A 13,715-nucleotide genomic window follows, 5' to 3' on the forward strand; every position below is an offset into this window, starting at 1 on the left:
CTCTCTCTCTCTCTCTCCCCCTCCCTTCCCTCTCTAAAAATAAATAAATAAAAGATTTAAAAAATATATCAATACATTAAAAAAAAGACACAGGTCCTGGCACCTTGGGTGAAACAGACCCTGCTCTGGGGACAACCCACCTTCTTCTTGCCTTTGTTTTTTTTATTTAATCTTTATGGCATTTTTTCCATTACCATTTAGTTCCCTTATGCCCTCCTCCCCCCAGCAATCACCTCACTGTTGTTCACGTCCATCAGGCACTTTCTTCTTTACGTCTCTGTGTCTAACTGGTCACGAAGCCCCCTCTACCCAGGGAGGCGATCTGAAATCGCTTTGAGTGTTCCCTGTGGACAGGAAGGCACCTCTCCAGCACCCTTCCTCTCTGTAATGGAATGGTCACCCTGCAAGAGTTCCCTTTCTTCTACCCCTCTCCAAGGTCCACCTGAGTCCATGCAGGGTGACGACTTCAGGTGCCCTTCCTCTGGGCTGCTTAAAGTCTGCCTTAAGGAGTCTGTACCCTCCCTCTCTCTGAGCCGAAAGATTCCACCCAATTTGTTGTCTGTCTTAGCCCAAAGGGAATGTGACTCTGGGCTTAGCTGGGGGACTAAGGGCTCATTCCTCATATGAATCTTGCCAGTGGAGGGGGTGGTCAGGGTGGGCCTGGGACAGAGAATGCTATGGTTCTCTATTCTAGTGTCACACAGTACCCCCTGGCCATGCACAGCCATGTGAAGAGAATTCCCCTTGACCAGAGAGGTCACCGAGCTCAAGTGTGGCAGATGCCACCAAAACTCACCGCAAGACCAGAGCGACAGCACCGAGTGCCTGCCTGCCTGCTTCTCAGTCCTGCTTCACCCACGGACCTCCTGCGTGGGGCATGGTCACCACCAAAACCGGAAGGAGGCTCCAATCTGTCCCTCCTCTGTCCCTCTCATCGGCCCCCACCCCCAACCCTTCTACCAGCTTACCTATGGTTCCAGGGTGCTCTTTCCAAAACAGTAAGAATAGACTTGGCACCCAATTGTGTCTATCACCTCAAAGCAAGCAAATTCATCTCCTAAGCAGGCTGGCTGAGGGGCGAGCACAGTCTACAAGGAGAGGGCCAGTCAGCACCGGCTTCTTCCTACCCACTCCCCGCCCAGCTACCCCTGCCTGGAATGGCTCCTGTTAACACAGCTCCTTGCTACAGGGGCACCAAAGTGGCTTTGGGAATCAGGGAACATACCCCAACCCAGAGTAATCTACACTGGCCGTGGTAGGCAATTACATTTGGGGGCAGCTGGGAATCCAGAATTTTCGTCTAAGTGACCTATTTCCTAATCCCAGAATGCTTCTGGGATTCCCAGAAATGTCGGAAGGAAGTTTCTTGGTTCCAGTTCACTTCCCACTTGAGCTAATGAGCACTGACGTGTATTCTAACCTGAACTGGCCTTCGAGCCAGGCAACAGGCTGCCGAGCGGGGCCCAGGCAGCTGGCTCAGTGGCTCCGCTCAGCAGCCTCATCTGTTCCTAAGCACCACAAGTTTTCAAAAACACAGACGTGCCTGTACGCAGTGGGTAGGAGTATGCACCGCTGCAAACCTTTGCAGAGCCATTTTGCAACACCCAGCAAACGCAAAATATCAAACTTCTTGGCAGGACATTTTTGCTTCTAGGAATTTATCGTTTAGAAATGCGATGCAGACATCAAAAAGCAAGCAAGCAAGAGAGAATGCTGAAACACTCTTCAAGGAAAAAGCAAGATGCAACAGGGTACATATGATGCAGTAACACTTGGGTGGAATTTTTTTTGAAGATGGTATACACATGCATTTTACACACATACACGTACACAAGCAAAGTTCTCAACATGAGCAGCTCTAGGGAAGGAAAGACTTGAATTTTTCCTTCATGTACATACATCTGTACTATTTAAACATTTCACAAGCCTCATGGGCTACTTCCACAATTTAAAAAATACCCAATTCCCAGGCCCACCCTGGAGATTTTGACTTCGTGGCACATATGTATTTTTCGAACACACCGCATGTGGTTTGGCTATACTGCCGAGATCTAGAACCACTGGGAACTCTAGAGGGCTGTGGGCAAAGGCGATAAAAATGTGCCCTTGGACGATGCTGAGGCCAGAATAAAAATAGAAAGACAAAAAAAAAAAAAAAACAACTAGAAGTGGCACTGTGAGCTAAAAAACGGCAGTATAAAAAACCCCGCATGACTTCAAGTCCCAAACCCTGGCCCAGGTCACCTCACGCATACCTAGACAGAGATCATTAAATATTAAGAAAATTGCTCCCCAGAGCTGGTTCATTGAAATAGACTCCGTGTGAACACCTGGGGAGCCTGGGGGTTTGGACAGGCAGGAAAATCAGAACTTTGCGTCACCTGTTGGAAACAGGCTTGGACCAGGTTCTCCGGGAAGAGATTTCGAATAAGGTCCAGAAAGGCATCCAGGCTGGACACTTCATCGTTCTTCTTCCCAGGCCCCAGCTGCTTCTTAAGTCTGGGGTTCCCCGGGTGGATGGCCAAGACCAGGATGACCCCCAGCACCGCGGCGATGATGGTCGTGGACATGTAATACACCATGGCCCTCGTGCCTAGGCGCCCGCTGGCTTTGGCGTCCAGGCCTGACAACCCTGCATGGGAAAGAAACCCAGAAGAGTTAACCTGTGTCGTTCCTGTTAAATACCCATCTCCAGGTGCCTGTAACTTAGCCTCCCAGCATTCAGATGCATTAATGCTTAATGAAACCTTTTTCTACTAAATATCCAGTCAATCCCACAGTTTGCAATTCTATTTTTTTTAATCAGGGTATTTTTGAGATTCTACAAAACTGGGGAGAAATGACGACCTCTGACCCAGATTTATAAACTGGTTGGTGACTCCTTTTGTCAGTCTGCAATAGTGCGTTAAAAGAAAGTTGAATAAATTTAATTTTTAATTCTGAGAGTATGTCCTTCCCACTTATTTGGTACCAAAATACCCTTTTGTGGAGTGACGGTGCTGGTGCATGCTAGTTTTTCACTTGTTTTCTCTACTGTTGTTGCTCTTCATGCCCTCGCGTGGGAAAATAACAAGCTGGTGGCAGCCTGTTGAGCCTCAACATTTTTTAACATATTGCCGGTCATGGAAATCGAGTCTGGAGCAGGGAGGTAGGAGAGCCCTCTCACATTCTCCCTCTTGTGTAGGGGTTAAAGAACTCATGCATAAGGCACCTCCAAAAGATGGGGGCTTCATCGGTACTGTGGGAGGTTCTGTGATTGCTGGAGGGAATTCCAAGCAAGTCAGAAAAACTCCAGCCTTCGTGGGGTTTTTTTTTTCCAGTTGCTTCTTCAATTTTCTACTTCCTGGTTTCAGTTCCTGTTTTTACTAAACAAAGAGACGGCACCCCATTTTTTTGGGCATGGGGGAGGAAGTCCTTGATGTTAATTTCTCTGAATTAAGCTTACCCATGTATGACGTGACCCATTTCTTACAACCTAAAGCCTAGTTCTTGCCAACGAAAGCTGCGCTTCCTTACCAGGCCCGCCAGCATACAATCTGTTCCACAGGCGTGGAGAACATTTTCTCCAGTGTGGAAAGGAACATTTAAGGTGAAAGCACAGCTTCCCTCGATCTGAAGTTGATCAAAATAATAAGACTTTCTGGAACCCGAGACCCAGCATTTCTAGTCACCGGGTTCACTGGTCAAAGCTCTGAGACTTTAGGACAATCTGCTTTGGCATCTGAGTCACTTGGAATTACCAGAGGCTTGCTTCCTTCGTAAAGCGGACAGTCCAGAGGGACAACTTTCTCAAGGTCACCCACCCTGCTGGCATCTGGATATGGACCGAAGCCCAGCATTTCCCTTCATCTCAGAGGTTAGAGTCTAAACTACCACAATTTCCATGCTGTTCTAGTAATAGCACTCAGTATGGAGGAAAGTACCAGTATAAACTCATGAAGGGGAAATACTCTTTCATATAAAACAATTTTTTCAGCCAAAACAAGTGACCGTGATATACATAAGGCTAATTCTCTTCTGAAAAAGTCAAAGAAAGAGCTTTCCTATCTAGCATTTCATTTATTTTAATACTTATTTCCCTCTACACCCAATTAAACAATAAATTTTCTTTTCTGCTTATCACCTGTATCAGTTTCTGAACAAACTGTAGTTTGGAAAATGAGAAAAAGTATCCACTAAGAATTAGAATCATTACAGATACTACCATTTTTAACATAAGGCTGTTTCCTTTTTGTCTTTAGTTGCTGGACAGGCAGAGGGACTGGCCAATAGATGGCAAACTGCTTTTCGGGTTCATTGTCCCTGTCCCAGAGACAGGGAAACAAAGCTTCTAGTGTGAAATGACACAGATGATCACACTCATTCCTTCAACTAAACTGAGACGCAATGGCCGATCCGAAAGCTGAAGCGAGGGTGGGGCCCACTTCAGCCGGGCACCGGAGAGCGAGGTGGACTTACCTGTGATTAAACTGGAGATGATTAGAGGGAGAATGAGCATTTTTAGCATCCTCATGAGTATATCCCCTGGGAAGGCTATTAACATGACCACATCAGGGTGGATGGGGGACGCAAAGCGAAGAAGCCCTCCACAGACTGCCCCCAGGATGACACCTATAAATAAGGAAGGGGGGAGGAAAAGGGAAAAAAACTGGATTTATTTATTTATTTATTTATTTACCCTAGTCGAATGAATATAGCTCTGAGATCTAATCTCGGTGACATTGACCTTTCCCACCATTCTCTATTATCAGATGATGCATTACATGTAACCAAAATACCACTAGATAAGTGAGGCTGATGTTGAAGACTCGTCAGAGAATATTTTGTACCTCCAGCTACTCTACAAGGCAGCTCTGGGAGAGTCAAGGACAGCCTGCGCCAGGCTTTATGGGAAGTGTGTCACGGCACCTGGACTCCAACTTTTCTGAGACTATTGTCCACGTGTAGGGTCAGAGATTTGTCAGCAGAAACAATCCCAGTGCCGGAGATTGCTTTTCCTCTCAGCCTGGCCACATGGCACGGTGTTTCGTGCTTGTCTTCCCTTTTTCATTGCATGCCCTATAGAAGGGACATTTGATTGGCTAAGCTAACGTGAGTTTCCTTTTTTTCTTCTGTTTCCTTTAACTTCCAATCATTTCCCCATGGTCTACCCTCAAGAGTTTTTGTCCTTCACTTCTATAGCCTGTTATACAATCTTTAGACTCAAGAAGGGTCTCTAAAATTGTGTCACTTGGGAAGAAACAATTTGGGCAAAGACGCTGGCAGGAGCTTTTTGTTTTGCATGCTCAGGGATTCCACAAGGAAAGCTTCAGATTTCTCCGACCAGGCGGCCAATATAAACAACCCTTGTGGAAACCACAAATCAGGTCATTACACCACTGACTCTGAGCGAGGGGGGAGTTCCCAGTCTGTGGGCGATAGTGTTCGCCCTGGGGACACGAAGGGAGTCACGTGGCCAAAAGCCTGGGCTTTCCTTCTTCCTCAGGTGAAAAATATACTTCTTCAAAACCTATGATGAATGGCATGTCCTTATGTGGAGGCTAACCCTTGGGAAACCCTGCCATGCCTGTGGCTTCTTTTCATTAAGGGAGCTGAGCTACGGCAAGCTGCCAGTGCTGGCCCGGGTCCACTGAGATCCGAGACGACCGCTCAGAGCAGAAGCCGTGGCAGAAAAGGTGTGGGGAGGTGCGTGGGGGTGGGCAGATGAACTGTTCATTGCTTCTGTGTGTAGCCTGCGTGACAGAAGAAGACCAAGGGAGGGACCATAAAAGGAAATGGTGTGGTTACCTTTACAAGAAACTGCAATTTACCCACATTTTCAATAAACCCTGATTGAAGACCTAAGACCAAAACAGTCACACAGGACGACCGTGGTGGGGTGAGGCCTGAAGCAGGGGAATGAGGCATCTGCGAGAGTGCGGGAGCAGACCCAGGCTTCGGTGCAAGCCTCTCTCACATGGACCTCGATGAGCTAACGTGCTAAGTTCATCTAAGTCAATAAAACTTCAGGCTTGATCAGACCTATCTTAGTGGGGTTTTCTGCACCTGTCGCCTTTGCCTTGATGTAGGCATTTTTCTCAATGGGGTACATGGACCACCTGCTTTGGAATCTTCTAGAAGGTTTGTTAAGATAGAGTCCAGGCCTTTGTTTTAGGTGGCCCATAGGCAAGTTTCCACACATGGGTAGCCCTGGGGATCTGCTGCCCTCATGGGCCACATCTGTGCATGCTGAAATTTGGGAACCACCAGCACCCCAGAGAGGAACACTGATGCCCAGGGCCGGTGATGGGGGAGTGGTACCGTGGAAGCAGCCATGCTGGAGTCCACCAGAGCATGTGGGAGGGCCGGCTGCCAGAACCAGCTTCCTCACAGAACCAGGAGGGACGGAGAGAAGAGGGGCAGGTGGGGAGGTGCCCGTCACCTACCGAACACCGTCAGAGTGAGCAGCAGGTTCTTCCTCAGCTTGCCGCACAGCCGCCGCCCCAGGTGCCGGGGCTTCGGCTCCTCCGCGCCGAGGTGGCTGTCATGCATTCGCACTTCAACCTGCTTGGGCATGATGTTGGCACTGAAACAGAAGCGAAGGCTGTGGTTAGAGACGGCTGCGCACCTCCCCGGCCCTGTTTGAGGGGCACCCGTGGGAGGAGGAGTAACAGGCTTCCCGCAGGCATAGTTGGGAATCCGGAAACATTGGCAAGAAAATCAAAACAAAAAAAAAAGCATTCAGGTTATCCTGAAGTCGAGTTCCCCCAACAGCAGGACACAAAGACACACTGAATATCTACATACCAGATGCTCTGGTCCCTGTGACCTCGCATCATCACAGTAAAGAAAGGAAAGACTGCAGGAAGAAGCAGGCTTTTCCCGAGTTGTTGACCCCAGAACTCTCACAGGCAAGTATCCCCATCCCATTGGACAGAAGGAAACTGGCCCAGGGCCACAGGCTAAGAGAAATGGAGAGCAAACCCAGACACGTCTGGCTCCAAAACCTGAGCTCTTCCCTTCTTCTATAACAGTTGCAAAAGGGTGACTTTTGAACAACTTAAGTCACAGCCTAAGTCGTACCAAAGTAAAATGCCTCTGAGTTCTAGCCTTCCCCATCCTGGACACAGAAAAGTCACAAATGCTGGTACTCCAAGTTTTGTCTCTCCTTCAGAAAAGATGGTTTATCCAGTTTTTTTAAAAAAAATTTAATCCTCTGTGGCTTTCCAAAGATCACTTGCATTATCAGGGCTCCGCTAATCCACCCAAGAGTCCATGTGACTCAGCGTCAAAGAAGTAGGGTCTTAAGAAGCATGTGATCACCTTTACCCTGGATGCAGCCCAGCCCTTTTCCAGATAAACCCACGTGGCCCCAGGCTGTGCCGAGAGTCTGCAACAGAGCCCTGGCCAGGATAAGGGGCATACTTGCTCTTTTTTTTGAGCTTTGTCATTTCCCAAATCAACAAGGTTTCAAATTTAAGCTTGAAAATTGACATCGAGGGGCCAAATTTTTACTCTGACAACTTAGAGCACTTTTGTTAGCTGCCCTTTGCAATTACCATCATTTGACAAAAGAAAAAGATAGTCTTCAACATCTAGAAAGGCAGGTCACGATCTCTTAATAAATGACAGTGCCTTGCAAGATAGAGGGTGCTAGCTTCACCCAGATAATCTCACCACAGACTGGGGAAAACGCCCTTCAGAACCAACACCAATCTGCAGGCCTGTGGTTTGCCATCACTGGGTATAATGGAAATAGCATGGGGTTTGCAGTCAGAGAACCTGGGTGTCAGATCCTGACCCCATCATTCGCCAGCTGGGTGGTGTGTAGAAACACCAGGGCTCGATGCCAGCCTTGGGGAAATTAAACATGACCACATATGGTAGAGGCCTGGCATGGCAGCTGACACAGGTAGTTCCTTTCTCCAGGGACTATGAAGAAGAGACACACCATACTTGCCAAGTTCATGACACAGGTGACATTTAACCCAGGGATCTGCCCAGGTGCACCACCATTCCAATTAGACACCACGCTTAGCATCCAGTCTCAGAATTAAGTCCAGGGACCCAAATACAGCTGCACACTTACTTTTTCATAATAGGCTGCTTAATATACTTGCTACAAAAATGCAATAAAATTGGGAATAATGTTGTATGGTCGGGTAAAATAGCCAGAGGAAATTGTTAGTCAAAATTATAAGCTTCTTTGTGTCCATCCCCTCAATGGCCTAATTTCCTATCCATTTTGTTAGTTTCCAGGCGACCTTGGACCGTCTAGCATGTGTGTGTGCTAATGAGCACTCAGACCATCTGAGAAAGAAAATCGGACAGGGCCGCTCACAGCCAGCAGATGAGGCCCCTTCTGATCAGCAAGCAGTGACTCCCACTGCCTCTCATCACCGAGTGAAGCAGACAGAAAAGTCCTCGTTACAACAGAGCAGGGGGAGAGGATCAAAACGGTCTTTTCAACACGGAGAGACCGCATTTTTATGTTTGCATTGGGATCTTTTTATATCTTTAAACATTACCCTAGCCAGCCAGCATGCTGAAGCCCTAAGCCAGAAAACTGGCAACAAAGAGCAGAGGTCACGTGGTGACCGTGTTCCATTCGCCAGCCCTTGGCAAAGCTCTGGGAAACCCCTCGGGTTGTCACCCCCGCCTTCTGCTTCCACTGAATCCCTCCTGCCATTGAAGTTCGAATCGGGCACATGGTTGCTATTTAAGTGAGACTAACGAGTACTTAAAGCAAACATTCTGGCAAGAGCCATATGATGGAATGAGAGCGCCAGGCACTGAAAACAGCCACGTCAAAGGGAAAACACACAAATGCTAGGTTAACGCACACACCCGGCCCAGCAACGTGTTGGATGCCTGCTGCACGCGGTTCCAAGTGGCACAAAACACGTTTAATGGTGTGTTTTTTAAGCCATGACAAAATGTCCCTGAAGCCCTGAATCAAAACAGCCACATCAAAGTGGCAACATCAAAATGCTATGAACCCACAAGTATTTATTGAGAGGATTCCTGTAACTTGCCCTCTCGGAATTAAAGCAATGCTCCAGGCTCATAGGAGTTCCTAACATCTGCACATAGAAAATAATTTTTACAGCACATCAAGGCTTCAGCTTGCATCTGGGGACACAGGGAGTCTCCCGAGAACTCTTTGTAAAGAGTCTGTGCCAGTCTAAGTGACCCCTCCATGCCCAGGACCCCAAGAGCCTGAACGGGGGGATATTATAAAATATAATGTTACATAATGTTACATAACATAACACAGAGATGCCTCTAAGCCTCCTCATCTTCAGGACAGGTAGAGTTTCTGAAAGGCGGTTACAGACACAGAGAGCTATGTAAGCGCTGGTTGCCGAGCACACACATAGCAACAACGGCGACAAGGATAACTGGTATTACTGAGACCCTGTGTCAGACACTGTACTTGGCAATGAGGAAGGTGAAACCCTCGCTCTCCAGGACTTACAAGGGGAAACAGAAATTACATTGTACCTTACTTGTCTGCTTGACATATGGGCCATGGAAAAGTACTGCCCAGGATAACACAGGAAATGGTAAGAATGGTGCCTAACCCAGATTTGGGGAATAAGAAGAGTGTTCTAGAAAGGCTTCCAGGAGGGGCTGGTGCCAGCGTTGGATCTTAAAGGATGGATGGAATTTAAATGTGTCCATCCCCCACCAGCTGTGCACCCTGGGAGTGCAGGTCTGTGATCTTGAACACCCGGTACCAAGTGCTCGATAAATGTTTGCTCAAAGAAATGAAGAATTAGAAAGCAGCCATAAAGGGCACCTTGCTTTCTCCTGGGAGCGAGGCCCTTCTGTGGTGGACGGGAGCAAACCGCTTCGGCAAGCCCCCTTGCCTTCTTGCCTTTGTTCCACAGATTTCTACTGGGCACGTATCACAGGCCCCGTGCTGTTCCAGGAGCTGATGATAGGGCAGGTGAGCAAGACAGACAAAGCCCTTGCTCTCATGCAGTGAACATCTTAGTGGAAGAGCAAATAAATGGGTAAATACATTTCAAGTGGAGATGGGTGTTGGGAGGAGGGAGACATGTGGGAAGAAGGCAGAGGTGATTTTGCATCAGGAGACCAGGGAAGGCATCTGTGATAAAAGGAGGCATTTAAACAGAAACCTGAAAGGGATGAGAGGTCTCCTAAATCCACTGTGTGATATGTCCAGAGCTTAGCAAATACATGGAACACACACATTTTGGAAATCTGCATACCCCAATTAGAGCCTGAAGCTCCCACCGGATGTAACTGCTGGTGTCCATGTGTTGGTTTTTAGCACGGTGCTGATTGAAATGAATGACAATTTGGTAATGCTAGGCCCTATTGCCACCCTGAATATCATAGGTTTTCAACGACTCTCCCAGCTCCCAGTGAAAGAAAAAACAGGCCCAGGGAGAAGAGAGTCGGACACAGGCAGAGGCCTGAGGTCACAGCAGCATGTGGTTTCCTTCCCTGGCAATGAGCAGACAGGGCAGGAGCTGGTCCAGGTAAGTACACTGGGTAAACACAGTAATTATTGCAAGTGAGCACACTTACCCTTTATGAATACTCCCTCCCCGCCATCTGTGGCTGTGCAGAGAGACCTGAATGCTAGGGAACTGCAAAGCCCAGGTGTGGCTTGGTTATACCAAATACACCGAGCCTAATGCTTCCCAGCACTGCAGGCCATGTCTGGTTCTATTGGAGCCCCTTCTGAATGGAAAATTTAGCAAAGCAACTCCTTAGTAGTGGAAGTTTCTGCAAGCCGACACTGCCAGATCCCTCCCCACTGCCCAGCAGAGCAAGGCCATGTGATGAGACAGCTGTTGGATAATTAGAAGCTTAAACAATGAGCCTATAATTTCCTTCGGCCATAACTTCTCCATTAAATTATTTAAACAGCTGTTAATTTTGCAGTCGCTGCCCTATTCTTTCTCACACAAATGCGTGAGTCCTGCTCCCATGACGAGCTGGAAACTCTTTTTTTTTTTTTTGACTCAGAAAGGAACACATAATGGGACTGGTGCTAAGTTTTAAACTATTCTCAGAACCTGCTTTTTATTAGCATCTGATATTCCTCCCTCCGCCAAGAGCCTCTAATAATAGGCTCATTAGGTATGGGGTCGGATTCAGAGTCCCTGCCTGCACACTTCAGCATCGCCTAAGCTGGCACCACATTCTGTACTCCTCCCTCACTGGTTTGGGGAGGTAGTCACGGAACATTCCCTACGGAACCTAAAAGCAGCTGGGTTTGAGGTCTGCAACAAGCATCGCCCCCTCTGGCCTTCTGCTGCCCAAGCCCAAGAGCGTGGGGAGGAAACAGGAGATCCTTAATGGGTCAGATCCTTGAGAACAAAACTTGGGTTTGTTGCAGGGACTTTCCCCTAAGGTACTTGGTATGTTTGGAAAAGAATGCTGGAAATACCACTGGTGTCAGCTCTGAGCACTGGGCACCATGAAGCAGAGATTACAGCTGTGGCAGACCCACATCTGGGATTTCCCAGCTCCCTGGAGAATGCCACCGTTGCTGCGAAAGGCACTGGGATTCTAAGACAGCTGGGCATTTCCAGCAGCTCCCCAGGCCCTCCGCCCTCACTAGAGCCTGTAACACCCGGTTAATGTGGAGAACATTCATTGACCAAGAAGTCAGAATCTCCGTCTGACACAGATCCTAGGAAGGAAACCTAGAGGTTCACAGTCTTCACAGCTCCTTTCGTCCCTTCTTCTGTCCATTTTTAGCCACCGTGTCCATGTCTGGGCCACAAGAACACACGCGAGAAAGGTTCTGCCAGGGAACTCCAGACTTCACAAATGACACAGCTCTTCTGTAACGTCTTTCTGAGTGCGGGATGGTGCAGCTGGAGAGCACGGTGCGTGGTTATCCTGGGTCATGATGGGATCAGAACTGGTGGGTAACATGAGACGGAAAGTTGGGGGGTGGGGTCTGGGCTCCAGTTCCAGGGCTCCTGCTAACTGTGGTGTCAGAAATAGTATGTGTATAAAATGGATGGAAAGTTCCTTGACCACAACCAACAGAGGGAAGGGCGAGAGCTATGAAATGATAAAAACGAACTCTCACTGTAAGATACCAATAGCAGTTAGGTATCAATTTTGGCTGATTTTCATTTTTGAGGTCCCAGGCCCTCAATCTTTAAAAAATGAGGGTTGGATTGGAAATTCTTTAATGTTCTAAATTTCCACAATTCTCTAATGCTTGGGTTCAAGGGGGCATCACCAGCCCTCAGTTCCAGAGACACAGCCTCCACTCTCTCCCGTTCTGCCCAGGACTGAGAAAGCTGAGAACCGACCATGAGGCAAATCACTGCAGCAACCACCAGAGGACAGCCCGGCGGCTGCATCACAGCCCTCCCGGGGGAAGGCAGACGGGTGGCTGAGAGACAAGAGAGAAACCAACAACAACCACCCCTTCTTTGTCTTTATCTCCATGTTTACCTTTCCTATCTCTGCTACAAAATTTTCTGGCACTACTGGAGCTGAATTAGGGGTCAATTCCAGTACAGGGTTCAGACATGGACATCATCTTAACCACCATCCACACCTGCCCAGTTCTCAGTCTAGATTGCTAGGATGGGCAGGTCAATACCATGAGAATCTAGACGCACAGGTGAAAGGGCACTGGGACCAACCAACTGCCGAATTCACCACGAAGCCATCAAAAGGCCACCCACTGCATTCTCAGCCAGCTGCTTGGAACTGGACAGGCAGCTCTTCCAGAAACACTCAAGGTGTAAATTTGAGGGAAAGAGGTCTTTTCTCCGTGTCGTTTTCTAAGTCAAGGGACCCAAACTGGCTAATAAGTTAAATGGCAAATATGGACGCAGCGGGGGCCTTTGGGCGTCCTCACATAAGGGGGAGGGGGAGGCAGCAGGAGATAGAACTGTGAAAGGATCGGTAAAGACAGCATTCGTTTTGCCCAGGAACCGGAATGGGAACACCAGCACCGATAAGCAGCGTCGGAAGACAGCTTCGTGGACGACAATTCTATGGTTGCATGGCCGCTGGATTCTCGGTTAAAATCCTTGTGTGTTCCAGCCGTGGCCGGGACGAGGTGCTTGTTTGCTGTCTCGGACAATAACACCCAACTCCCCAGGTCACTACAAAGCTTAAATCACACTTACGAAAGCACCGGCAGTAACATAACTGACGCTCACTTTTAGTTTCCTTTCCCTCGTCTTCAATGGCTAAAATAGTGCAAGACACCATTAAGATAGTTTATTTACAGCTGAGTTTTTGAAAACCGCTTTGGCAACCAAGGATATCTGTGCTTTTTTACTAAAAGAAAGTCCCAGAAGAGTCCAAGCGGCTGGGGACCTGGAAGGCCCCGATGCTGTAAGCTCCCACGCTGTGGAATGACTGGAGAACCTCTCACAGAACATCAGGAGCACAGCCTGAAGGATAACACCTCCAAAGTTTTGTAAAATCCTCCCCAGGGTAGAGGCCCGAGCTGGCCTTGACCCAACGGATTTGCCCGTTTCCCGAAAGGCTCACCACCAAAGCAGAAGTAAGGAGGCACCAAGGAAAAGTGAAACTTCAGGCCTGGGTGCAAGACTGGGGTGGGGTGTTTGATCATCCCCAAACTGGGGATCTCTTCTAAAAATACAGATTATGCCACAGCCAAAGAGGCACACTGGCCAGCCCAGTCTCCGTAGGCGTGTTGATTCTGAAGTCATTTCTACCCGCCTCTGGTTCATGGAACAGGAACATGTGCTTGA

The 13,715-nt window shown here is 48.2% G+C and overlaps 1 protein-coding gene across 8 annotated transcripts in view; it reads right to left on the reverse strand.

Moving 5' to 3' along the window:
• SLC1A2 (solute carrier family 1 member 2) overlaps window positions 1-13,715 on the reverse strand; it is a 143,421-nt gene that overhangs the window by 50,855 nt on the left and 78,851 nt on the right. For all 8 annotated transcript variants that reach the window (XM_028515718.2, XM_028515719.2, XM_028515717.2 and 5 more), the window contains exons 2-4: window positions 6,426-6,565; window positions 4,459-4,611; window positions 2,382-2,632 (exon numbers count right to left, since the gene is read on the reverse strand). In XM_028515718.2, coding sequence (XP_028371519.1) covers window positions 2,382-2,632; window positions 4,459-4,611; window positions 6,426-6,555 — 534 coding nt within the window. In that variant the 5' untranslated portion in view covers window positions 6,556-6,565. The remainder of the gene's footprint in view (window positions 1-2,381; window positions 2,633-4,458; window positions 4,612-6,425; window positions 6,566-13,715) is intronic.

The sequence above is a fragment of the Phyllostomus discolor genome, chromosome 6 (genome assembly GCF_004126475.2).
Source record: "Phyllostomus discolor isolate MPI-MPIP mPhyDis1 chromosome 6, mPhyDis1.pri.v3, whole genome shotgun sequence".
NCBI classification, from domain to species: domain Eukaryota; kingdom Metazoa; phylum Chordata; class Mammalia; order Chiroptera; family Phyllostomidae; genus Phyllostomus; species Phyllostomus discolor.